We start from the raw sequence: 24,681 nt of genomic DNA, 5'->3' as shown, positions 1-24,681 counted from the left end.
TGGAGGAGACAAGAAAAAAATTAAAGGGCAGAAATGACATCACGCGTTAGCCTTAACTGTGGGCAAAAGACATGGCCCCCACCAGGAACAGAATTCTTGTCATTTACTATATAACATTCACTGAAATCAAAACGTGGACAGTATAATACATGTGTTATGTAAGTAGAGCAAGTATTTAACTACTTATATATGTGTTTTTTCCCCTGGCATAGTATGGCTGATCCTACTGCTTTAAGGAGAATTTAACTGGAGACACAGACTGAGGAATAATTGGAAGTTCTTCCACTGATAATTTTTGAAGAACAAAAACTTTAGATACAAATTACAAATCTCCTTCAACACCCTTTCCAATTAATCCTTATGGAATTCTCGGTCACTGGTTCACTAGGTTGGAATTAGTTGTAGTATGTGATGTGAACTACTGATAGTTGTGCGTGAATATTGCATTGTCTCATTTATGCTTGTACTTTTCTTGCAATAGACTGCAACTGGAGATACCATTGTGTCCTCTAAGTCATCTGCAGCTGCTGCTTCCCGCAGAGCAGGAAGAGGGGGTGAGAAGACAGACAAGACGTTACCAGAGGATCTGGTACTGGCTGGTGTGGAGATTCCAGAACCCGTCTTCTTCTGTACAATCGAACCACCTTCTGTGGCCAGGCAGTCAGGTACTACTGAGACAGTAATAGACTAGAACTGATACCCCCCACACACTCCAAGGTTTTGGGAAAGTAGTCTCTTTGGCTGTAGAAATATCTGGATCACACACCAGTAAGAAGCATGCCAGACAGGCAGGCAACTGGTATTGTTTAAAAGGAATTAAACATGGCAGCCTCCATATCCCTCACTGTAGGATCCTTTAAAGATACCGTAAAGACTTCATGGTGTCATTTTCATCACAAATAAAATAAAAGGCGGTTTCACCTTTGTTAAAAGAAATAACTTACACGATGAGACCTCTTCAATTGGTGCCAATGAAAGTAAAATCTTTATTTACTCAGCTGAGGACCTTTTCATTTACCAGCATATTAAAGAAACCACAAGCTAACTGCAGCTTGGCTAGTCAGAAAAGGTGATGACTTCCTTCCTCTGCTGATCTTTATACCCCAGGAGGCTTCCTCCAGGCAGCCTGTCATCCCATGAGTCCAATGGGCAGTATCCAAAGGAGACTTGGACTTCCTCGTTGGACGGGTTCTCCTGTGTCCTTCAAAAGACTTCCTGTAAAGTTAACTTCCACTTTAGTGAAATGACGTCAGAAGAGTTTTGTTTCTTTCAAAGTGATCCCAAGGAGAAATCTACCCCCAGAATCTGGTTCAAACTGCATTTCCAAAGAATTCTTTCTTTGTGTCCTCTAGAGCAGAAAGGAGGGAGGAGGAAACACTACAAAACAGTAACTGTATTCTGCATACACATTAATTTTGGTTACATTGTGTAAGTCCTAAAACAACACTATAATCATATTATTTAAAGTGTCACTCTAGCACACTGGTCTGATTACATTAATGTGGTTCTTCTAGCCACGTGGGAATATAAAGGATATACATATGATTAATTTTAAATCTTCATAAATTCTTTCCACACCTTCCTCTAAGGACAATTGTCAGAGCCAAGGAAATAGTTTTCTATACCCTGAAAAAACATATACAGGAATCAGTCTGATGAAGATGGGATAGCTAAAAACTGATTTTGTTCTAAGTTAGCCAATAAATGGTATCATCTTGATTCAAAACTTCTTTAAAAAAGCTATGCCTGTGCTTGTGGATGAAAAATTGAGCAGGGGGGTGAAAAGGAATTTGTTTGGCTGTACCAGCTGGCCCTCATTAAAGAGACACTGAAGTGAAAAAAAAATATGATATAGTGAATTGGTTGTGTACTATGAATAATTACTAGAAGATTAGCAGCAAAGAAAATATTCTCATACTTTTATTTTCAGGTATATAGTGTTTTTTCTAACATTGCATCATTCTATAATATGTGCAGATTACACAACACTCTGCATTCAAAATGAGTCTTTCAGAGCAGTCTGTGAAGTAATGACCTCTCCTCTAGCAGAAGAAAAGTAAATAGTCCAGGAACAGTTGAGATAATAAAAGTCAGATAACAGCCCTCTCCAGTCGGAGAGCTTAATGGCTTGTTTGCATAGAGATAACAACTGGAGTTTCTCAACCCTTCCTGTACTGGAAACAATTAGACTGATGTATCTGATCTTAATGTTTTATTTCTTAGCTGTGCTACACATACAAATCATAATATCATCATTTTTTTTTCGCTTCAGTGTCTCTTTAAATTGGGTCTCTTTCTAAAGAAACGAAAACTATTTGCTGTGGAAGTGATGATGTACTAAGAAGACAATGCTGTACTCTGAAGTTAAGATGAAAGCTTTGTGTCTCTAACATTGTATCTGTGTACCCAGATCTGGAAAACGCTCTGAAGTGCCTTCAGCTGGAGGACCCGAGCTTGAAAGTGAAGATAGATCCTGACTCTGGACAAGTAAGAATGGGTTTATATGGCATTCATATGGCTACATGGAACATTGCATTTGACCATTATTCTGTAGGACGTCATGAAGTATCATGAGAAGGGTCTGTTTTACTGAATGAATTTACATTGTAAGCAGCACTACAGTACCAAGCTTACATGTGATGAGAGCACCATCTGTATGGAGCTTGTATTTACACCTAAACTGAGGAGGATATGGAAGCTGCCATTTTTATTTCCTTTTAAACCATGCCAGTTGCCTGGTAGTCCTGTGTATCTCTCTGGTTGCAGTAGTGTCTGAATCACATACCTAAAAATAATATGTAAAAAGAGAACCGAGAGCCCAGTATAGTGTAGTAAGTATTGACAATTAGGTAAATGAAACGAGTATAATATATACTCACAAACCAGGGTTACCTCCAAGTAACCACTGTACAGGCAGGTGAGAAGATTAGCCTGTCCTCACTCAGCATTAAGAAGTCACTCTCTGTAGACAGGAGAAAGAAAGGGGTATCCCCCTCCACCAGGGGTGGATATCAATTATAACGTAATGAAGAACAGAGGTGCCAACAGGATAAAATACATTTTTAAAACTTTTAAAAATTGCTTAGGAGGCAGTGGTGGACTTACCCCCCGCAAGCTGACACAAAAACTGTGTATTCAAAACAATCAAATTTATTGGTACACTCCAGGGGTTTTTTTGCAATGCGTTTCGCAGGTATATTCCCGCTTCATCAGGCAATAAAAAATAGGAGTGCGCACAGTACAGTCTCAAGGTGAAGATAAGTGCCTCTGAAAGCTTATCGTGACCTTGAGACTGTAGTGTGTACTCCTATTTTTTATTGCTTGAGGACGCGGGAATATACCTGCGAAACGCATTGCAAAAAAACCCTGGAGTGTACCAATAAATTTGATTGTTTTGAATACACAGTTTTTGTGTCGGCTTGCGGGGGGTAAGTCCACCACTGCCTCCTAAGCAATTTTAAAAGTTTTAAGAATTAATTTTATCCTGTTGGCGCATCTGTTCTTCATTACGTTATACCTAAAAATAAGATGCGGTTAATCCAGTCAGACTTCAGTCCAGCATCGGTCTGCATGCTTGTTCAGGGTCTATGGCTAAAAGTATTATGCTGGGCATACCCTGTCAAATCCGGCGGCTCGATTAGTCGTCGGATCGACTCCCGCTGCATCCCCGCTGCCATCCGGATCGATTCCTGCTCGTCCCCGCGGGTGCTTCCTTATCTTCCGCTCGACTCCCCGTGGGCGGGCATCAAGCAGGGTCATCGCACCTGTCGGAAATTATCAATCGAGCCATCAGCGGCTCGATTGGTAAGGGGGGAAACGAACCGTGTATCCCCAGCATTAGAGGCAGAGGATCAGTAGTATATCCAGGCAATTTGCATTGTAAAAATAAATATGTCCGCCTCCTTATTCCTCTTACTTCAAGTGTGCTTTAATCTTAAATGACTAGTTTTTGCCATTTGTTAAAAAAATGTAAATTCATCTTGGGCCTGAACGATTTTAAGAAAAAATTTAATTGAGCAATTTCTATCCTAAATTGCGATTTCGATTCGCGATTTACTTCAAATCAAGCTTTGCACCCCCTCTGTCCTTCTGTCTTTCTTTGTGCCCCCTTTGCATCCTCTGGGTCTCTCTCTTGCCCCTTTTGTGTCTTTGTGCCTACTCTGTGTCTCTCTGTGCCTCTCCTGTCCCCCAAGCTGCAGCAGTGCTGGACATACCTTCCAGCACGAGTCCAGCGATGCCCGTCTATCCACTTCGCCTCCTGCAGGCACTAATGTCATGTGACATACAGGAACCTGGAGTTTTGCCAAGCACAAGAGCCGATAGAGGATGGACAGCATTGGACTCATGTGGAAGGTATGTCTAACGCTGCAGGCTGCACACGCCGGGACTTTGGGGAAGTTTGAAGCCACTTCTTCAAACTTCCCCCATGTGGAAATGAAGTGATCGCGATAATCGCCGCTTTGCCGATTCCGAAATTGTGATCTTGGTGATCACGATTTCGGTTTAAATTAGATTTATCTTTCAGGCCTTATTCATCTGAATTTCTATTGCATTATTTTTTCTTCTCTGTGGATTGTAAAGTCCCAGCAGAGTGACCTTTCAGCCATTGCCAGTATTGCCTGTGGTATTTCTTGCAGAGGGTCCTTCTCCCTGAACTCTTTGCCTTGCTGTTTTTCAGATGATCCTCTGTGGAATGGGTGAGCTGCACATAGAGATCATTCATGACCGCATTCGGCGAGAATATGGTTTACAGACGTTTTTAGGACCACTACAGATTGCTTATAGAGAGACAGTCCTCACTGCTTCTATTGCATCAGGTACCGCTGCATGTCATGGTAACTGGATAACTTGTAAACAAATATGTCAGCATGTGATGGCTTCTAATTTCAAAGTAAACGTGGCTCCTGTATTAACTGGTAAAGCTAATGCATTAAAAATCTCTGTTATTTATAATTATGTGTGGAACCAGTGGGGTAAATCATTAAGGAGTTTGTTAGCCTTTTTTGACAATGAAAAAGTAATCAATGCAATTGTCCCTTTAAAATCTTCACTGCTCCTTGTCCTGCATCCACTGCTCCCTCTCCTACGGTACCCGGTAATTTCTCGTCTAAGAAGTCGCATAATTTGGCAGGAGGAGGAGGCAGTGATTTGCATGCCGATTCTCCCCTTTCCTGCCCATTGCCAGTGCCTGCTTGCGCGTCATTGCAGAATGCTTCTCCGATGGCAGCTGCGCTGACTAGCCGTGCACGAGAGCTCTCTGCACATGCTCACATCTAATAAGCTTTTGTGCACGGCTTTCAGTGAGAGTGCACACTTGATGTGAACGCCGCTATTACCCGGAAGTACTTCCAGGGTCGCAGCCATCTTGGGTCAGGGTGAAAAAAAAGCTATTTTATTGCTATAAAACGGTGGTGGGGAGTGGCGAAAATAAGGAGGATGGACTAATGAGCATATGAGAAAACAGATATGCTTATTATATTCAAATTGATCTGGGTCACAGATCTGCTCTAATACAAGCCTGAAGTGAGGACCTAAACAGCATAGAGCTGTTCCCATAGACTCGAGCAGTTCCCAGTAGTGTTGTCCGGATCATGAACGATTCGGATCTTTGATCCGAATCTATTTTGTGAGTCGAATCATCCGAATCATCAAAATGAGTGATTCGGATTGCAAAAGGGGCGGGGCCAGGAGCGACACGCCCCCTCTAAGCGGGCAGCGGGGTCCTGGAAGCAGAGCTGAGATGGATCGCTCTGTTGGATGGGAGGCAGCCTTGCAGGGAGACAGGTAGATGAGAGAGAGGGAAAATCGGTGCCACTGCCAGATACAGTGGAGGAAATAATTATTTGACCCCTCACTGATTTTGTAAGTTTGTCCAATGACAAAGAAATGAAAAGTCTCAGAACAGTATCATTTCAATTGTAGGTTTATTTTAACAGTGGCAGATAGCACATCAAAAGGAAAATCGAAAAAATAACCTTAAATAAAAGATAGCAACTGATTTGCATTTCATTGAGTGAAATAAGTTTTTGAACCCTCTAACAATAAAAGACTTAATACTTAGTGGAAAAACCCTTGTTTGCAAGCAAGGGTATTGTGTGCTAACAAACATTTCTGCTCTCTGCTCGTCCCTCCTCCCTTCTCTGTCCACTCCCTGCCCTCTGTCTCCCCTTCTCCTGTCCGGCTATTCATTTCACCCCCGAATGCTTCGGTAGTAAAATGATCCAAGATTTGGATCAAAGATCCGGATCTCTTCAATGATCCGATTCGAATCATCCGGATCATTGAAAAGATCCGAACTTCCCATCTCTAGTTCCCAGAATGAGCCCATCCATACTGCGCATGCGCAAGTCTGAATTAACACATGCACAGTACTGATGCACTCATCCTCAGAACTACTCGGGGATGCGAGTACTTGCAAAGATTACCAGCGTACTTGTGAAGAGCTATTGGGCCGAGCGGCTTGAATAGCTACACTGGGGGATGGCACTGGAATACCTGGCTGAACGGAGGAACGGGAAGTCTCTACGCTATCCAGACCTTTCCCTCTACTTAGGAAAGTATCAAACCAGAAGTGAGTTTACTCACTTCAGGTTCATTTTAAGTCTCCTACGCTTCTGCTTCTTCACTTCTCCTTGAGGGACATGCGTAGCAATAAATACACTGGAAGCTAACTATGTCGAGATTTAAAGGGAAGGTTCAGGGATTGTTTAAAAAAAATAAAAATCCGCATCCACTTACCTGGGGCTTCCTCCAGCCCGTGGCAGGCAGGAGGTACCCTCGGTGCCGGTCGTCTCCGGTGGCCGACCCGACCAGAACTACTGAGCCTGCGCAGTAAAGCCCGGAGGACGTCCGATGACGTCAGCGCGCCGCCGTGAGGCGCATTTTGGAACGCGGAAGGAGCCCGACCTGGCCGCCGGCCTGGCCAGGTCGGTTCGGCCACCGGAGACCACCGGCAGCCTGCGGAGCGGCGCCGAGGGCACCTCCTGCCTGCCACGGGCTGGAGGAAGCCCCAGGTAAGTGGATGCGCATTTTTATTTTTTTTAAACAGTCCCTGAACCTTCCCTTTAAAGCAAACCTAAAGCTAACGTAGTTACATAGATACTCCAGAAGGTTCCCATGTCCTCCTGGACCCCACTGCTGCTGGTCGGGACCCTCTTCTTGCTCGCTGTCTTTCTCCTCTCCTTGTGCGAGTGCGGCTGTAATGCTCATGTGTGAGTATGGTTGGCACTTGCACAATAGCACAAATCCACCCGTGCGTGGCTTTTTCCTTCACGCATGGAAGGGATGGTCAATGAGAGTTGATACAGAATTATACAAATTTTGTATGCAGATTTATGCTGCTTGAAAATGGACCAATCATATTTTGCCTCAGCAGGATTTGATTGGTTCATGTTCAAGCTGCATACATTTGCATACAAAATTTGCATAATGCTGCATCAACTCGAAACTCGACCATCCCTATTCAGAAGGACCCTGAGCAGGAATAGTGGGCTCGTGGATGGATCAAGAAACCTGTGGCCTATCCTGTACTGACACAAGTATCTAACGTCTTCTTTCCCCGCTTCAGGTTCTCTTGAAACCTCCCCTGGTGGTTGTAAACTGGCTGACTTGCTTGATAAACCTTTCCTTCTTGACAAAAATGAAATTGGGCTGTGTAGGCATTTTGACAGAAAAATACTTCTTCACCCGGACAACTGTGAAGAGAGCATTTAATGGCATGCATGATGGTTTCATAGATTTTGTCATCTGTAACAGAACCTTTGTTCTATGTAGAGACTGTGGACCGAACGATAAGTGATAATCGGCACCAGGCGACGGCTGAGGTGGAGGTGAAGCCTCTGACTGATGGAGGCCCAATCGTTGAATATGCTGAGGGTCTGCAGCAGAGCTTATCGGGTGGCTATAAGGAAGCAATAGAAAATGGCATTCACAGCGCTTACTTCACAGGTGAGAGAAGTAGCTGCTGGTTTTTACAACGTTAAGGAGTTGATGAATTTTGCAGGTGTGCTATAAACAGCGTTGCTAGGTTTCTGAACTTGCACCTGGGCAATAATGAGCTACACCTGTCTAGAGATTTGGAGGAATGTGTGTTTGCTTCCATGAGGAAAGCTTTTACTAATTGGGGCTGGTTCACACAGGCCACTGTGGGGCGTTTACTGTGTCGTTTTCCGCCGAGCAACGAAAGCGCAGTTTATTAAATCGCCGTTCTATTCAGACTAATGGAAGCGGTTATTTAAACAGTATCTGCTTTTTTCCGTCTGTGTACACGCAGCGCTAGATACCATTGTAGACCCTACTTGTAGCATCCAAGACTGCTACGCTGGAGCAGTTCCATGTCCCCCTAGGGAGTTCAAAACATGCTGCAATTCCGAAATGCCGGTAAACTATGTTGAATGATGTCAAATGATTTTCTGCTCGTTAAGGTGCTGCTGCCCTGAGATGCCTGACTGACCCAGCACTTTACCCTATATTTGTGGCATTGTCCACGGATCAGGTTTCCACCTTCTGGCCCTAAAAATGTGTACTTGTGTATTATTTTTTTGTGCCCATCAATAATTACAAGCCCGTAGTTGCTAAAATAACAAAAATCAGACCCTAAGGTAATTTTTTTTTTTTTTTTTTTTCAGTCACTTTTTTTTAGTGTTTATGTTTGGTAACTACAATGGAAGGGGGTTAATAAGGTTTTAATAATAATTAAATGTTTTTTTTTTTTTTTTAACTTCAATTATACTTTTTGACCACTAGATGGCACTAAACACTTTCCTGGAAGTTACCAGAAAGTGTTCAATCATTTTTTGTAACTACACTTTTTACTTTCACTTAGATGAATGCATATGCCTCATGATTTGAGGCATGTTTATTCATTTTCAGCACTTCAATTGGCTTGGGGAACACGTTTCCCCTTCACCAATTGCAGATGCATAAATCCCTCATGAACGAGCGGTGGGAGAGCGTGTATACACCACAGCTACACTGGACGGATATCTAGAGTGAGATCTAGAAAGGTTAGATGTGTTCTTTTCATCGACTAAAATAGCTGTAAATCTCTCATTAATCTGGAAAGTACCGTAGATACTGTGCAGGTTTCTTGCTGATAGTTGCAAGCACACATTATTTGGGTGTTTAGTAAGACTTGTCCATGATACATGTATATTTTTTTTACTCCCCTCTTATATTTTCTCTCTCCTTTTCTGTTGTACGTGGCCGTCACTGTAAATATCTTTTTCTTTTGCCTTAAAGTGGATCCGAGATAAACTTTTACTCATTGCATAATTGTGTTCCTTTCATATAGTTTATAGAGCATTCCTCAAGCCAAATACTTTTTTTTTTGTTTTGTTTTAATACTCTAAATTCCTTATAAACTAAACAAGCCTCACCCACAGCTTCTACAGAGTGCCTTGGCACTCTGAACCTTAGTACTTTCAACGTTGTTGTGACAGCGCTCCTCTGGTGGTCCTAGAACAAACACATAAAATCGCACATAGTGTATTACTGGAACAACAAGTTCAAACACCCAACACGTGCACAGGTGATAACAAATGTGTGCCACTCTCTGTGAGATATAGCCCCTTCAGTATAGCAGCTCACCAGATGGACACCACCTCAGAATCCAGGTGGGTCTAGCGTATGGCCTTCAAGCGGCTAACTCTCAATCACAATCTCCACACTTGTTCAAAGGTAGAAAACGGCTCCAGATTTATTGCACATATCCACATGTAAAACAACATAAATGCACATAGTGTAATTCAATTTTAAAAACAGACAGTGGCCTGCGCAATCCAGCGCACTCACTTGAGTAGATGAAATGTAGGCATCTCGGGCATCAGAGCCCACCAATAACGTTCCCCTGGTATACAGCGGCACCGGCGTCCCGACACTCCGCTCTCCTCCAAGGTAACCGTCCAAGCTTCCCGCTACCCTCGTGACGTCAGCGCTCCTGGGTCCGCCCTACGCGTTTCGTCCAATGGACTCATCAGGGGCTGACGTCACCAAGGGCGCCGACGTCTTTTAAAGTGCGGGCTCCTCCCCTTCAAACTCGGGAGTAAGACGCGTCATAGCGTCAAGCTATCCGCATTGCAACCGCGGAAAAAACGACGCACACCCCGCGTCTGTTGCGTCACTCAAACCGCGTCTGGAACGCAAGTGTTTCCGTATAGATTCAAACTATGCCATCTAGTGGAAAATTGGCTAGTTGTAAGACTTCTAATTACTAGCAGCAGGCCACAATATTCCTCTTTTGTTAAACTAAAAGAAACCAAGAATAAAAAGGTAAAATTTAAAAACAAAAACAAAAACCGAAAAAAAGCTGTAGCTTCCCTTATTATTGGCGGGCTCCATATCCCCCACACAGAACCATTAAACATACATTGTCAAAAATGCAATAGTCCCTATCCCCTGTTTACATAGTTAGGGCCAACATTGGTCCCAACTCAGACAGGAGGAGAAATCTGTGTAGCCCCTACTGGGATCATTAAATGTACCCATGGGCCTCACTACCCATCCCAAGTTTATACTACTAATGTGATACTCTAAATGTCCCCCAGAAAATGTATTCTAGGGGCACAAATTTCTCAGAGACCTCAAATTCTAAATATCAGTGGTGATGAAACAGTTCAAATCGAACTCTACATTTAAACCCCTGGGCGAAAAGGATTTTAAATTGAATATCCACCTCCCCTCCGCTTGAGAGATATCCCGCACCAAACTGGACCCCCTCCATCTTTTTACATGGGCCTCAACCCCCATAAACCTAAGGCCAGCTGGATCTTTGTTGTGATACAACCTAAAGTGATTGGAAACACTATGTGTGGCCAATCCCTTAATTATATTGGCCACGTGTTCCCCAATTCTCTTGTGCAGCGACCTGGTGGTGCGGCCCACATACTCCAGATCATTCCCGCTAGTGCAGGAACATTAACACATACGTTTTTATGAATTACTGGTTCAATGCGTAAAAATGTACGCATTGAACCAGTAACGCGTAAAAATGCATGTGTTAATGTTCCTGCACTAGCGGGAATGCGTAAAAACTTACGCAATGCGGCCCGCCGACCTCCGAGGTCGGAAAGCTGCCAGCGGGGGACTGGAGCAGCAGTGAGTGACTACGAGGGCACAGGATGGCTGCATGGAGCTAATAGAAGCCCCAGGTAAGTGAAACTCATTTTTTTATTTTGCTTGAACCTTCCCTTTAACACCGGGGAGTGCAGGCAGACACGGGGAAAATGCAGACACATGGAAATGCAGACATGGGAAAATGCAAACACGGGGACACAGAGTGCAGGCAGACGCTGCAACAGGGGAAATGCTGACACGGGGGGCATGCATACATAGATGATCAAGCTGAAAGAGAGGCATGAATTTGAGACACTGCGGGGGGGGAGGGGGGGGGGGGAACAGCCTGATGATGAAGTGTATGTTTAAGACACCAGAGATGCAGACCAGGACAGGACATGCAGACAGACACCGGGAACATAGAGTACATGGAGTTACAGGGACACGCAGACACTGGGGCACAGGGAAGCATGCAGACACTGGGGACACAGGGATAGCAAACTTTAGGACAATGGGGATAGAAATTACTGGACATGGAGGAAACAGTAAACAAGGGGACAGAGCACAAGGCATCGGACACCAGGACGGAGGACACAGGTAGACAGAGGACACAGGTGGACAGAGGACATTGAGACATCAGTGGACACAGAGGGACATAGGTGAACACAGGGGGCACAAGTACAAGAAGGACATAAAGTGAGGCATAATAATTAGACAAAAAGGTCCATAACACGCCCCTGTACCATGGACGCACCAGGTTTAGTATTTTTTTTTCTCTTGATTTTTGTCCTCTAAACCTAGGTGCGTCTTATAGTCCGGAGCGTCTTATAGTCCGAAAAATACGGTAAATGCTTCCAGGGATGGAGCTGTCCTGATTGGGTGTGGCAGGGAGTTCTAAAGTGTAGGGGCAGCATGACAAAAGGCTCTGTCTCCAAAGGTTTTGAGGTGGACTCTAGGGGTGACCAAGGTGTTACGTCCTTTTGATCTAAGATTGTGGGGGGTGTGATGCAGTTGCAACAAGTCCTTCAGGTATCTAGGGCCCAGATTGTGCAAGGATTTGAATGTCAGTAAGCCAGTCTTAAACAGAATTCTCCATTTTATCGGTAGCCAGTGGAGTGAGCACAGGGTTGGTGTTGTGTGGCAATGGCGGGGTTGGCTCGTGAACAGCCTTGCGGCGGCATTCTGTACTTATTGCAGGCGGCGTAAGTCTTTCTTATGCAGGCCTGTGTAGAGGACGTTGCAGTAGTCTAACCTTGATGTGACGAAGGCATGAACTAGGGTTGGAAGATCCTCTGAAAGAATTAGGTGTTTAATCCTTGCAATATTCCTTAGATGAAAGAAGGAATGTTTCACAACAGCTGAGATTTGATTCCTGAAGCTTAATTTCCCATCAATCAGTACTCCCAGGCTGCGCACACAGTCTGAGTTGTTCAGGTCTGAGCTCCCTATCCTTAGCGGTGTTGGTTGAGACTGGGGCTGCTTTGCTGTTGAGCCCTGGCCCTCGATAACAAGAACCTCAGTTTTGTCAGCATTAAGTTTTAGCCAATTATTATTCATCCACTCCTGAAGCTCAGCTAAGCATGCGTTTATTTGTGGAGTAGGGTCTGTGACGCCAGGTTTGAATGACAAATATAGCTGGGTGTCATCAGCATAGCAATGATATGTCAGGCCATGTTTTTGCATGATTTCTCCAAGTGGCAGCATGTATATGGTGAACAGTAAAGGGGTTAATATTGCGCCCTGAGGTACACCGTATTTTAGTGGTACAGGGTTGGAGAGGAAGGGCCCTAAGGCTACCCTTTGTGTTCTGCCAGCCAGGAAGGAGTTGAACCACCGGAGAACAATGCCATCTATGCCACAGTACTCTTGTAGCCTGTTGAGCAATATTTCATGATCGACTGTGTCAAAAGCCGCTGAGAGGTCGAGCAAAATCAGGATGGAACATTGACCCTTGTCTCTTGCAATGGGCAGATCATTGCAAATCTGGGTGAGGGCTGTTTCACAGCTGTGATATTTCCTAAAGCCAGATTGAAGAGGGTCAAGGATGTTGTTTGTTCTGGAGAGCCTGGCTTCAACTTGGAGGTAGACAGCCTTTTCAATAACTTTTCCCAGAAAGGGGAAGTTTGAGACAGGTCTGTAGCTGTTTAGAGCATCTGGGTCTAAGGATGGTTTCTTGAGTAGTGGCCGGACGATTGCTTCTTTCAGAGTAGTATGTATAAATGATTTAGTCAGTATTTGCCCATTGTAAAATATTTAGAAATCCCCCATTTATATTCTGACATTTATCACATGGTGACATTTTTACTGCTGGCAAGTGATGTAGCTGCTGCTAGCTGTTTTGGCAGTTGGAGACAGCTGTAAACAGCTATTTCCCACAATGCAACAAGGTTCACAGACAGGAAACTGCCAGGAGTACCATGGTCCTCAGAGTTTCTTGTGGGAGGGGTTTCACCACAATATCAGTCATACAGCGCCCCTTGATGGTCTGTTTGTGAAAAAGAATAGATTTCTCACGTAAAAGGGGGTATCAGCTACTGATTGGGATAAAGTTCAATTTTTGGTCGGAGTTTCTCTTTAAATGAGAGAGTAAAGGAGCTGGCACAATTTACAGCTTAAAGGGAAGGTTCAGGGACAGTGACACAAAAATAAAAATCCAAATCCAAAACCTGAGGCTTTTTCAGCCCGTGGCAGGTAGGAGGTGCCCTCGGCGCCGCTCTGCAGGCTCCCGGTGGTCTCCGATGGCTGACCTGGCCAGCGGCCTGGTCGGGCGTCTTCTGCGCTCCAATCTGCGTTTCACGCGGGCACGATGACGTCATCGGACGTCCACCGGGCTGTACTGCGCAGGCTCAGAACTACAGTAGTTCTGAGCCTGCGCAGTACAGCCCGGAGGACGTCCAATGACGTCATTGCGCCCGCGTGAAACGCAGATTGGAGTGCAGAAGACGCCCGACCTGGCCGCTGGCCAGGGCGGGTCGGCCACCGGGAGCCTGCGGAGCTGCGCCGAGGGCACCTCCTGCCTGCCACGGGCTGGAGGAAGCCCCAGGTAAGTGGATATAGATTTTTATTTTTTTTGTCACTGTCTCTGAACCTTCCCTTTAGAATCTGTATTCACAAAATCAGATATAAACAAACATCCCTGCCTGTTTGGGGTCATCTCCTAGCCCCCTCTGTAATATTTTTTCTGCTCTCCGCTGCAATAAAGCGGGTAAAAAATTGTTTTATAAACTGTTTTGTAAACAGAAAAGATGGCCACCAAAACAGGAAGTAGCAGAGCAGTGAACTCAGTTAATACACAGAGAATTCAGTGAGTTACACATTGAATTCAGTCTCCAAAGGTTATGTGCAAGTTTTGAAAGAGCTCTGTGTCAATGAAGCATGACAAGCTGTGTCTTTAGAGCCTGGAATCTCGGCTCTGCACTTGTGTCAGCCTGACAGGCAGCTTCCTCCTCAGCCAGCTATTCTTTGTTCAGTTTATCAGTCTGTGTTTACCAGCCTCACAGATAGGAGACAAGCTGACAGTGAGAGCAGGGACCTTGTCTGTGAGGAATAATCATCAAAGGAGCACTGGAGGGGCTTGGAAGGAGTTAACTTGTTCACATTACTGAAGAGCAGTGATGGGCCGAACTGTTCGCGTGGTGAACCTCTCTGGGCCTCTTACTACTTCCGGGTCGCTATGACCCGGAGTAGTATGCCTGCGCTGCCCGGCGGAGCGCGTCCTAGATCGCGCTCCTGTTGCCGGGCACTATCTGCGCATGAGCGTGACGTCGTTCATGACGTCACGCACATGCGCAGAAAGTGCCCGGCAACAGGAGCGCGATCTAGGACGCGCTCCGCCAGGCAGCGCAGGCGTACTACTCCGGGTCATTGCGACCCGGAAGTAGTAAGAGGCCCATGGCTTTAGAGATGTTCGCCGGCGAAAGGTTCGGGAACCGTTCGCCACATCTCTACTGAATAGTTGGCAGCCTTCCAGACACAGCCGACAATTCCGACAGGGGAAAGATAAGTTGATTTATTACAGAGACCGTGCAAGTAGAAAGTGCTGCAGTAAGCCAGAGCACAATGGAACAGCCTTAGGAACTTGTAGGATAGGAGAAATACTGCTAAAATTTTTGTTACAGAGTCTCTTTAAGCCTGAGTTTCCATAAACAACTGGTGGTCAGACTTCAAAAGAAATCTGTGATTTTTTTTTTCTTTTTTTAATGTTAGCTACTTACCCAAGTAGAGGGAAGAAGCTTCCCGATCCATCTTTGAATCGAACACTCGCAATCCAGCGCAAGAGACTTATTATTATTTAGTATTTATATAGCGCCAACATCTTCCGCAGCGCTGTACAGAGTATATATAGTTTTGTCACTAACTGTCCCTCGGAGGAGCTCACAATCTAATCCCTACCATAGTCTTATGTCTATGTCTGTATTGTGTAGTGCATGTATTGTAGTCTAGGGCCAATTTTAGAGGGAAGTCAATTAACTTATCCGTATGTTTTTTGTAATGTGGGAGGAAACCAGAGTGCCCGGAGGAAACCCACGCAGATCCAGGGAGAACATACAAACTCCTTGCAGATGTTGACCTGGCTGGGATTTGAACCGGGGACCCAATGCTGCAAGGCGAGAGCGCTAACCACTATGCCACCGTGCTGCCCGCCTTGGGCGCAGTTGGCGCCACCATAGACCATAATAGGAATTACGGCTATAGTGGTGCACAGGGAGTAACTTCAGCACAGTCAGAAGACGGAGCCGAAGTTACTTTTAAAACACATCATTCCCGACCATCCACATGGACCTAGAGGGGGAATGGTAATTAACGTTGCCGGGACTTGTGCAGCAGCAGGATAAGCCATATACCGGCTGTATCCTGCAACCAAGTCTCCCGGCGTCGAATCCTCTCGTACTCCTTTGAACCCACCGCTGCTGTGCAGAGAAAATATCTAACAATATCCCTTGTGGCCGTGCTTCCCTCAGTGCATGAGCGCTTCCATACTGCTCTTCATGCTCACGAGCGACTTCATCCTACTGCGCAGGCGTGCACCTACAGCTACATACGGCACCCACGTACATGGAGGGGAGCACAGCTGTGAACAACAAGCGGGTTCTGGTCAGTGGCGGACAATATAAAGGGTTTCATCTATGTGGTGTGTCTCAGGTTCACTTTAAGAGGATGGGTTTAACTCCAATAATAGCAAAATTGTGAAACCCTGCATAGAAAACAAGGGGTACCTGTCCAATTAACCCCTTAAAAGAGCTACCTTAGCTGACTAGGAAAGGGAAGGATGCATATCTTAAAATTATCCCAGCAACACTGACCTTTTCTTATTACAAAAATGTTGCTGCTCTTGTACCCCTCCTCGCACATCCCAGAAATATACTGATGAGTGAATTGGTTCACTCCAAAAAAGGCCTGTAATGCCTATGGTAGTAGATACTTTATTGTATTTGAGTATTTATATAGTGCCGAAATATTACGCAGCGCTGTACAGAGTATATTGTCTTGTCACTATCTGTCCCTCAGAGGGGCTCACAATCTAATCCCTACCATGGTCATATATGTATGTATCATGTAGTGTATGTATTGTATGTACAGTAGTGACTGGTGTATTCTCCTCTCTTATACAGGTCCTCTGCTTGGTTCTCCATTACAGGATGTTCAGGTCACAGTGCACTCAATAAGTATTCTGCCTGGTACCTCAGCGACCGTAGTGTCTGCCTGTATCTCACGCTGTCTGCAGAAGGTAAGCATCTAATATTAGTAACTTCTACAGAAAAGATTAGTTAACTTTGCCATGTGAAAGTAATACCAGATAAAGTAGGACTGTACTGTTTTTTTCCTTTAATGTTACAAGCATAAATCTTAATTTCATAAATTTTGTAATTTAATGTTACTTAAGTTGTTTGCATGTCTAAACCTTAAGCTTTTTTTTTTTTTTTTTTTTTTTTTTTTTTTAAACATTAAGGTACTGAACACGCTTGACTGTTTTTGTACGCGTTTTCTGCACAGAAAAACTGAGAACTCCTGTTAATCAATGGGCTAGTTCACACTTAATGTGTTTTTCGTCGCAGAAAAAAAAATGAAATTCTGCATCATGATTCTGCACATTTTGTCAGTTCTCTGTATCCATTACATCAGCTGCTGTGAAAAACGTGTTTTTCTGCATAGAAACACACTTGGTATGCAAAAAACGACGCAGAAAACTGAAAGCCAAGTATGTTCCCTGCCTCTATCAGTACATTATTAATGTTTTGGTAGTGGTGTGTTTTAGTTTTTTTATATAAACTTAAGTGGAATTTCAGCTTCATATGTTTGTGGTCATTAAACGGAACTGTTTAAAGAGAATTTGTATGGAAAAAAAAGCCCCTGGGGGGCACTTACCTGGAGAGGGGGAAGCCTCTGGATCCTAATGAGGGTTCCCCGTCCTCCTCTGTTCCAGCGCCGTCAGCTGCCGGGGCTCCAGGATCATAAGACACCGAATGCCTGCGCAGTAGAGCAGATAAGATCAGGTTTGGCTATTTGCGCCTGAGCCTGAAAGAAAACCGCTACTGCGCGAGCCGCATACAGGAATGTTATGATCCCGGAGCCCAGCATATTTTCAGCTACTGACTGCTGGGATAGACGAGGACGGGGGAAGCCTCATTGGGACCAAAAGGCTTCCCCTATCCCATAGGGGCACTTTTTTCCCTTACAGATTCATTATAAATTAGTTATCTTTACAAGGTCCAAACATTCCCTGAGTTCAGTATCCTATACTCACAATGATCAGAACAAAGTGTGGATTGCTGGGTGACTATACTGGTACCACTGGGCAGGAGTATCTCTCCACGTATGGATTGCTGGGTGATGGTACCACTGGCACTGAACAGGAGTATCTCTCCATATACTTTTATCAAAGAAAGACATGTAGCAGTGTTGTTTAATGTCAGGTGACTGCTAGTGTTTCACATTACTCTACAGCAGGGTTGCCAAACTCAAATACAAAGTGGGCCGAAACTGAACACTGGACCAAGTCGCGGGCCAACCTCAATGTCTAGTGGCCACCTTATAACGTTCTCTGGTGTCTAATTGCCCCCTCCAACTCCTATACAGTTTCCTGGTGTCTAGTGGTCCACCCTTCCTCATCTATACAATTCCCTGGTGTTAGAGGCCCCCTCCCTCCCCTATGCAGTTCCCTAGTGTCTTGTGCTTCCCCCTACCTCCCCCATATAGTTTCCATGGTGTTCTAGGACTTTACCTCCAATATTATTTCCCTGGTGCTCTAGAGTGGGCCAAACATAGTGCAAAGTGGAAACCCCTTGAGTGCCAAATTTAATGGCTGAAGGCCAGATTTGGCCTGAGAGCCAGAGTTTGACACGTATGCTTTACAGGTACGAAACACAAACCCTGTTTTTTTCTGTTGTGTTGCAGGCCTTAAAGAAAGCAGAGAAGCAGGTGCTGGAGCCGCTGATGAGGCTGGAGGTCACGATGGGTGAGGAGTACCTGGGCACAGTACTGGGGGATCTGGCCCAGAGGAGAGGCAACATTCAGGAGATCCAGAGTCGGATGGATAACAAAGTCGTGTCGGCATTTGTTCCACTTGCAGAACTCATGGTAAAAATGTCATCGTAGTTTATACTTCTCAATAGGAATGACAATGGAGTAGTATATGATCAGTTTAACCACTTCAGCCTTTAGGCCCCATTCCCACTTGCAAAATGCTAACGCTTTGCAAAAACAAGTGTGAACGGGGCCTAATCCAAAAAAAAAAAATCGCCATTCACACTTGGCGATTTTTTTCTGATCGCGATTAGCGCTTCTATAGCACTAAACGCGATCGCCGGGAAATCACCTCAAAATGGTGCAGGATACAAATTTGCGTTTGCCGATTTGCGTTAATTGCCGGTGATTAACGCAAATTGCCCAAGTGAGAACGGGCCCATAGGGTATTATGGCACTAGTGCTTTAAAAAGAGATAGCGTTTTGCTAGCGATTTTGATAAACCGCTAAGTGTGAATGGGCGATTAATGTTTTTTCACCTTATGCATCCAAGCAATTTTCACCTCCCATTCATTTGCCAATAACTTTCACTGCTCATCACAATGAAATGATCTACAGGGAGTGCAGAATTATTAGGCAAGTTGTATTTTTGAGGAATAATTTTATTATTGAACAACAACCATGTTCTCAATGAACTCAAAAAACTCATTTATATCAAAGCTGAATATTTTTGAAAGTAGTTTTTAGTTTGTTTTTAGTTTTAGCTATTTTAGGGGGACTATTACTGTGCATAATTATTAGGCAACTTAACAAAAAACAAATATATACCCATTTCAATTATTTATTTTTTACCAGTGAAACCAATATAACATCTCACAACATTCACAAATATACATTTCTGATATTCAAAAACAAATCAGTGACCAATATAGCCACCTTTCTTTGCAAGGACACTCAAAAGCCTGCCATCGATGGATTCTGTCAGTGTTTTGATCTGTTCACCATCAACCTTGCGTGCAGCAGCAACCACAGCCTCCCAGACACTGTTCAGAGAGGTGTACCGGTTTCCCTCCTTGTAAATCTCACATTTTATGATGGACCACAGGTTCTCAATGGGGTTCAGATCTGGTGAACAAGGAGGCCATGTCATTAGTTTTTCTTCTTTTATACCCTTTCTTGCCAGCCACGCTGTGGAGTACTTGGACGCGTGTGATGGAGCATTGTCCTGCATGAAAATCATGTTTTTCTTGAAGGATGCAGACTTCTTCCTGTACCACTGCTTGAAGACGGTGTCTTCCAGAAACTGGCAGTAGGACTGGGAGTTGAGCTTGACTCCATCCTCAACCCGAAAAAGCCCCACAAGATCATCTTTGATGATACCAGCCCAAACCAGTACTCCACCTTGCTGGCGTCTGAGTCGGACTGGAGCTCTCTGCCCTTTACCAATCCAGCCATGGGCCCATCAAGATTCACTCTCATTTCATCAATCCATAAAACCTTTAAAAAAAATCAGTCTTGAGATATTTCTTGGCCGTCTTGACGTTTCAGCTTGTGTGTCTTGTTCAGTGGTGGTTGTCTTTCAGCCTTTCTTACCTTGGCGATGACTCTAAGCATTGCACACCTTGTGCTTTTGGGCACTCCAGTGATGTTGCCGCTCTGAAATATGGCCAAACTGGTGGCAAGTGGCATCTTGGCAGCTGCATGCTTGACTTTTCTCAGTTCATGGTCAGTTATTTTGCGCCTTGGTTCTTGTGACCCTGTTGACTATTTCGAATGAAACGCTTGATTGTTCGATGATCACGCTTCAGAAGCTTTGCAATTTTAAGAGTGCTGCATCCTTCTGCAAGATATCTCACTATTTTTGACTTTTCTGAGCCTGTCAATTACTTCTTTTGACCCATTTTGCCAAAGGAAAGGAAGTTGCCTAATAATTATGCACACCTTATATAGGGTGTTGATGTCATTAGACCACACCCCTTCTCATTACAGAGATGCACATCACCTAATATGCTTAATTGGTAGTAGGCTTTACAGCTTGGAGTAAGACAACATGCATAAAGAGGATAATGTCGTCAAAATACTCATTTGCCTAATAATTCTGCACTCCCTGTATATCTTGGTTTTTTTGCCACCAATCAGGCTTTCTTTAGGTGGTACATTTTGCTAAGAACAATTTTATTGTAAATGCATTTTAACCACTTGCCGACCGTCCACTACCTATGGGCGGCGGCAAAGTGGACCCCGCAAGGACAGCAATACGCCCATCGGTGGCGGCTCCTGCGGGACTAGCTGGCTGCGGATCGCGCGCTGAGATGCGCACGCATCCGCCGGCAATAGGCACCGCCCACCCGCGACATCAACCCGCCGGTCGTTCGGAAGGTTGTTAACCCCCAGTCTGCCGCATAGTAAGCGTATAATACGCTTTGTAATGTATACAAAGCGTATTATACAGGCTGCCTCCTGCCCTGGTGGTCCCAGTGATTGAGGGACCACCAGGGCAGGTTGCAGCCCCCCTAGCAAACACACACCGATTCTGCCCCACCCACAGCACCCCTCAGACCACAGTTTGCACCCAATCACCCATCAATCACCCTGTCACTATCTGTCAACGCTACCCATCAGATCAGACCCTAATCTGCCCCTTGCGGGCACCCAAACACACCATCAGATTGCCCTCGATTTCCCCCCCCCCCCCCTTATCACCTCCCCAGTGCAATATTTTCATCTGTTCTCCCCTCTAATCACCCATCAATCACCCCCCGTCACTGCTACCCATCAGATCAGACCCTCATCTGCCCCTTGCGGGCACCCAAACACCCGCCCACACTCTCAGATCGCCCTTAGACACCCCCCCCCCCGAGCGTCATTTACATCTGTTCTCCCCTCTAATCACCGCTACCCATCAGATCAGACCCTAATTACCCCCCCCCCCCCCCTCAGTGCATTGCTTGCATCTATTCCCCCCTCTAATCACACCCTGAGACACCCATCAATCACCTCCTGTCACCCCCTAGCACACCTACCCGTCAGATCAGGCCCTAATTTGCCCCGTGTGGGCTCCTAATCACCCGGCCAAACCCTCACCCGCCCCACCGCAATGACAGAAATTATTTTTTCTGATCATTGCTGGTCTCTACGACTTAATTGTGGCTGAGATCAACAGTTATGCCACACAATACACAACCGCCAATCCAAGAAGCTACCATGCCCAGCCTTTTCGGTGGAAACCACTCCAAGTTTCCGAACGTAATATCTTTTGGGTCCTTCTCCTTAACATCGGTCTAGTCAAAAAGAATGTATTGCGGTCTTATTGGTCTACGCACCCAATACATCACATGCCCATGTTCTCTGCTGCCATGTCTAGGTCATGATTTGAGAACATCCTGCGCTTCCTGCACTTAAGTGCTAATACAACCTGTCATCTAAGAGGCCACCCTGCTTATGACCGGTTCCAAAACATTTGGCCCCTCATAGACCACCTATCATCAAAATTTGCAGATGCTTCTACCCCTGAACAGTCATTTTGAGCTCTTAAAATGCCAGGGCAGTATAGGAACCCCACAACTGACCCCATTTTAGAAAGAAGACACCCTAAGGTATTCCATTAGGTGTATGATGAGTTCATAGAAGATTTTATTTTTTGTCACAAGTTAGTGGAAAATGACAGTTTGTGAAAAAAAATCAATTTCCGCTAACTTGTAACAAAATAAAATCTATGAAATCGCCATACTCCTAACGGAATACCTTGGGGTGTCTTCTTTCTAAAATGGGGTCATTTGTGGGGTTCCTATACTGCCCAGGCATTTTAGGGGCCCTCTAGAAACCAAATGCCTCAAAATGACCTGTGAAATCCTAAAGGTACTCATAGGACGTTGGGCCCCTTAGCACAGTTAGGCTGCAAAAAAGTGCCACATATGTGGTATCGCCGTACTCAGGAGAAGTAGTATAATGTGTTTTGGGGTGTATTTTTACACATACCCATGCTAGGTGGGAGACATCTCTCTGTAAATGGACAATTGTGTGTAAAAAAAAAATAATCTCATTTACAGAGATATTTCTCCCAACCAGCAGGGGTATGTGTAAAAATACACCCCAAAACACATTACTATTTCTCCTGAGTACGGGGATATCACATGACACTTTTTTGCCGCCTAGGTGCGCTAAGGGGCCCAAAGTCATATGAGCACATTTAGGCTTTACAGGGGTGCTTACAATTTAGCAACCCCCAAAATGCCAGGACAGTAAACACACCCCACATATGACCCCATTTTGTAAAGTAGACATCCCAAAGTATTCAGCGAGGGGCATGGTGAGTCCGTAGCAGATTTCATTTTTTTTTTTTTTTTGGTCACAAGTTAGCAGAAATGGAAAAAAAAATTGTCACAAGTGTCATTTTCCGCTAAAATTCTATGAACTCAACATGCCTCTTGGTGAATACTTTGGGATGTCTTCTTTCCAAAATGGGGTCATTTGGGGGGAATTGATACTATCCTGGAATTTTAGCACCTCATGAGACATGACAGATGCTCAGAAAAGTCAGAGATGATTCAAAATGGGAAAATTCACTTTTGGCACCATAGTTTGTAAACGCTATAACTTTTACCCAAACCAATAAATATACACTTATTGGATTTTTTTTATCAAAGACATGTAGTACAATAAGGCCTGGTTCACATTAGCGTTCCCTGTCCGGATCTGCCTGATCGGATCCGGACCGTATACTGTACAAACGGAACGTACGTTCCGCATAGCAATGCAAAGTCTATGCGGATGTTCACATGCGTACGTTCCGTACAGAACGGAGCCGGATCGGATCCGGACTCCGGAGGCTTTTCCAACATGCGCTATTTTTTGGGTCCGGATCATCCGGCCCACGCACCCGAACCGGATCCTGACTGCACCATCCGGATATAGAAACCAATGGGGAACGGAAAGCACAGAACACACTGGAGACAAACTACGTTCTACCCCACTTCCTATGCGTATTTATAGCGGCCACTTCGGATGGGGACACATGGGCCCAGCATATCTGGAGTGGAGCAGCAGTGATACACGTGCTGGAGCTGTTTGGCAGGTTAGGTGGAGGTGAGGCCTACAGCGGAGGATCTGATTCTACAGGTGCACCTTCTGCAGACCAACAATTTTATGGTAATTTTGTATATTTTTTACCCCACGGATTCGGATGGCAGCCTGATGCATGCCTGATGCAAACAGACCGGATCGGAACCTGATCCGATCCGGATCCAGTCCGTTTGCATGCCAAAACGCAAGTGTGAACGGGGCCTACATTTGGACAAATGTATATAGAAATTTTATTTTTATTTGAAAAATATCAGCACAGAAAGTTAAAAAAAAATCTAACAAAATTCATGTCTTTTTTGATGAATATAAAAAAAACTAAAAATCACAGCTGCAATCAAATAGCACCAAAAGAAAGCTGTATTAGTGACAAGAAAAGGAGGGGAAATTCATTTAGATAGTAGGTTGTATGACCGAGCAATAAACCGTTAAAGCTGCAGTGGTCTGAATGGGAAAAAAGGCTCTGGTCCTTAAAGAAAATCTGTACTCTAAAATTTTTACAGCAAAAAGCATACCATTCTATTCATTATGTTCTCCTGGGCCCCTCTCTGCTGCAATCCTGGCTTGTAATTGCCAGTTTTAGGCAGTGTTTACAAACACACACAGCTTGTGATAGGCTCACATAAGCAGTGTGTTAGTCATACAGAGCCTGCAGGGGGCCTGCAGAGGGTGTGTATCGCTTCTATCCAATCATAAGCAGCCCTGCACATTCCACACATTCAAGCCTTAGCCCGACAGAGGAAAGGAGATAAGATTTATTACAGAGACAGTGCAATTAGGAAAGGCTGCAGTAAGCCAGAGCACATTAGAACAGGCAAAGGAACTTATAGGATAGAAGAACTAAGGCTGAAAATTTTGTTACAGAGTCTCTTTAAGGGGGTGTAATGTGGTCCTTATGTGGTTAACGGGAATATTAAGAAAAAAATAATTTCAGTTTTTGGCCATTATTGCTTTAAAATAATACATGCTACCATAATTAAAACCCATGTATTTTATTTGCCCATTTCTCCCGGTTATTACACCATTTAAATTATTTCCCTATAACAATGTATGGCGCCAATATATTATTTGCAAATAAAGGTGCAT

At 44.6% G+C, this 24,681-nt stretch overlaps 1 protein-coding gene across 3 annotated transcripts in view; it reads left to right on the top strand.

Annotated features, from left to right (window-relative positions):
• The window catches only part of GFM2 (GTP dependent ribosome recycling factor mitochondrial 2), a 70,534-nt gene that overhangs the window by 44,731 nt on the left and 1,122 nt on the right, over positions 1–24,681 (top strand). For all 3 annotated transcript variants that reach the window (XM_068248506.1, XM_068248524.1, XM_068248515.1), the window contains 6 exons: positions 482–665; positions 2,411–2,487; positions 4,679–4,817; positions 7,774–7,947; positions 16,665–16,780; positions 18,448–18,630. In XM_068248506.1, coding sequence (XP_068104607.1) covers positions 482–665; positions 2,411–2,487; positions 4,679–4,817; positions 7,774–7,947; positions 16,665–16,780; positions 18,448–18,630 — 873 coding nt within the window. The remainder of the gene's footprint in view (positions 1–481; positions 666–2,410; positions 2,488–4,678; positions 4,818–7,773; positions 7,948–16,664; positions 16,781–18,447; positions 18,631–24,681) is intronic.

The sequence above is a fragment of the Hyperolius riggenbachi genome, chromosome 1, assembly GCF_040937935.1.
Source record: "Hyperolius riggenbachi isolate aHypRig1 chromosome 1, aHypRig1.pri, whole genome shotgun sequence".
Classification (NCBI taxonomy): Eukaryota; Metazoa; Chordata; class Amphibia; order Anura; family Hyperoliidae; genus Hyperolius; species Hyperolius riggenbachi.
The sequence above is the reverse complement of the archived record's forward strand: the minus strand, read 5'-3'. Positions and strand labels throughout refer to the sequence as shown.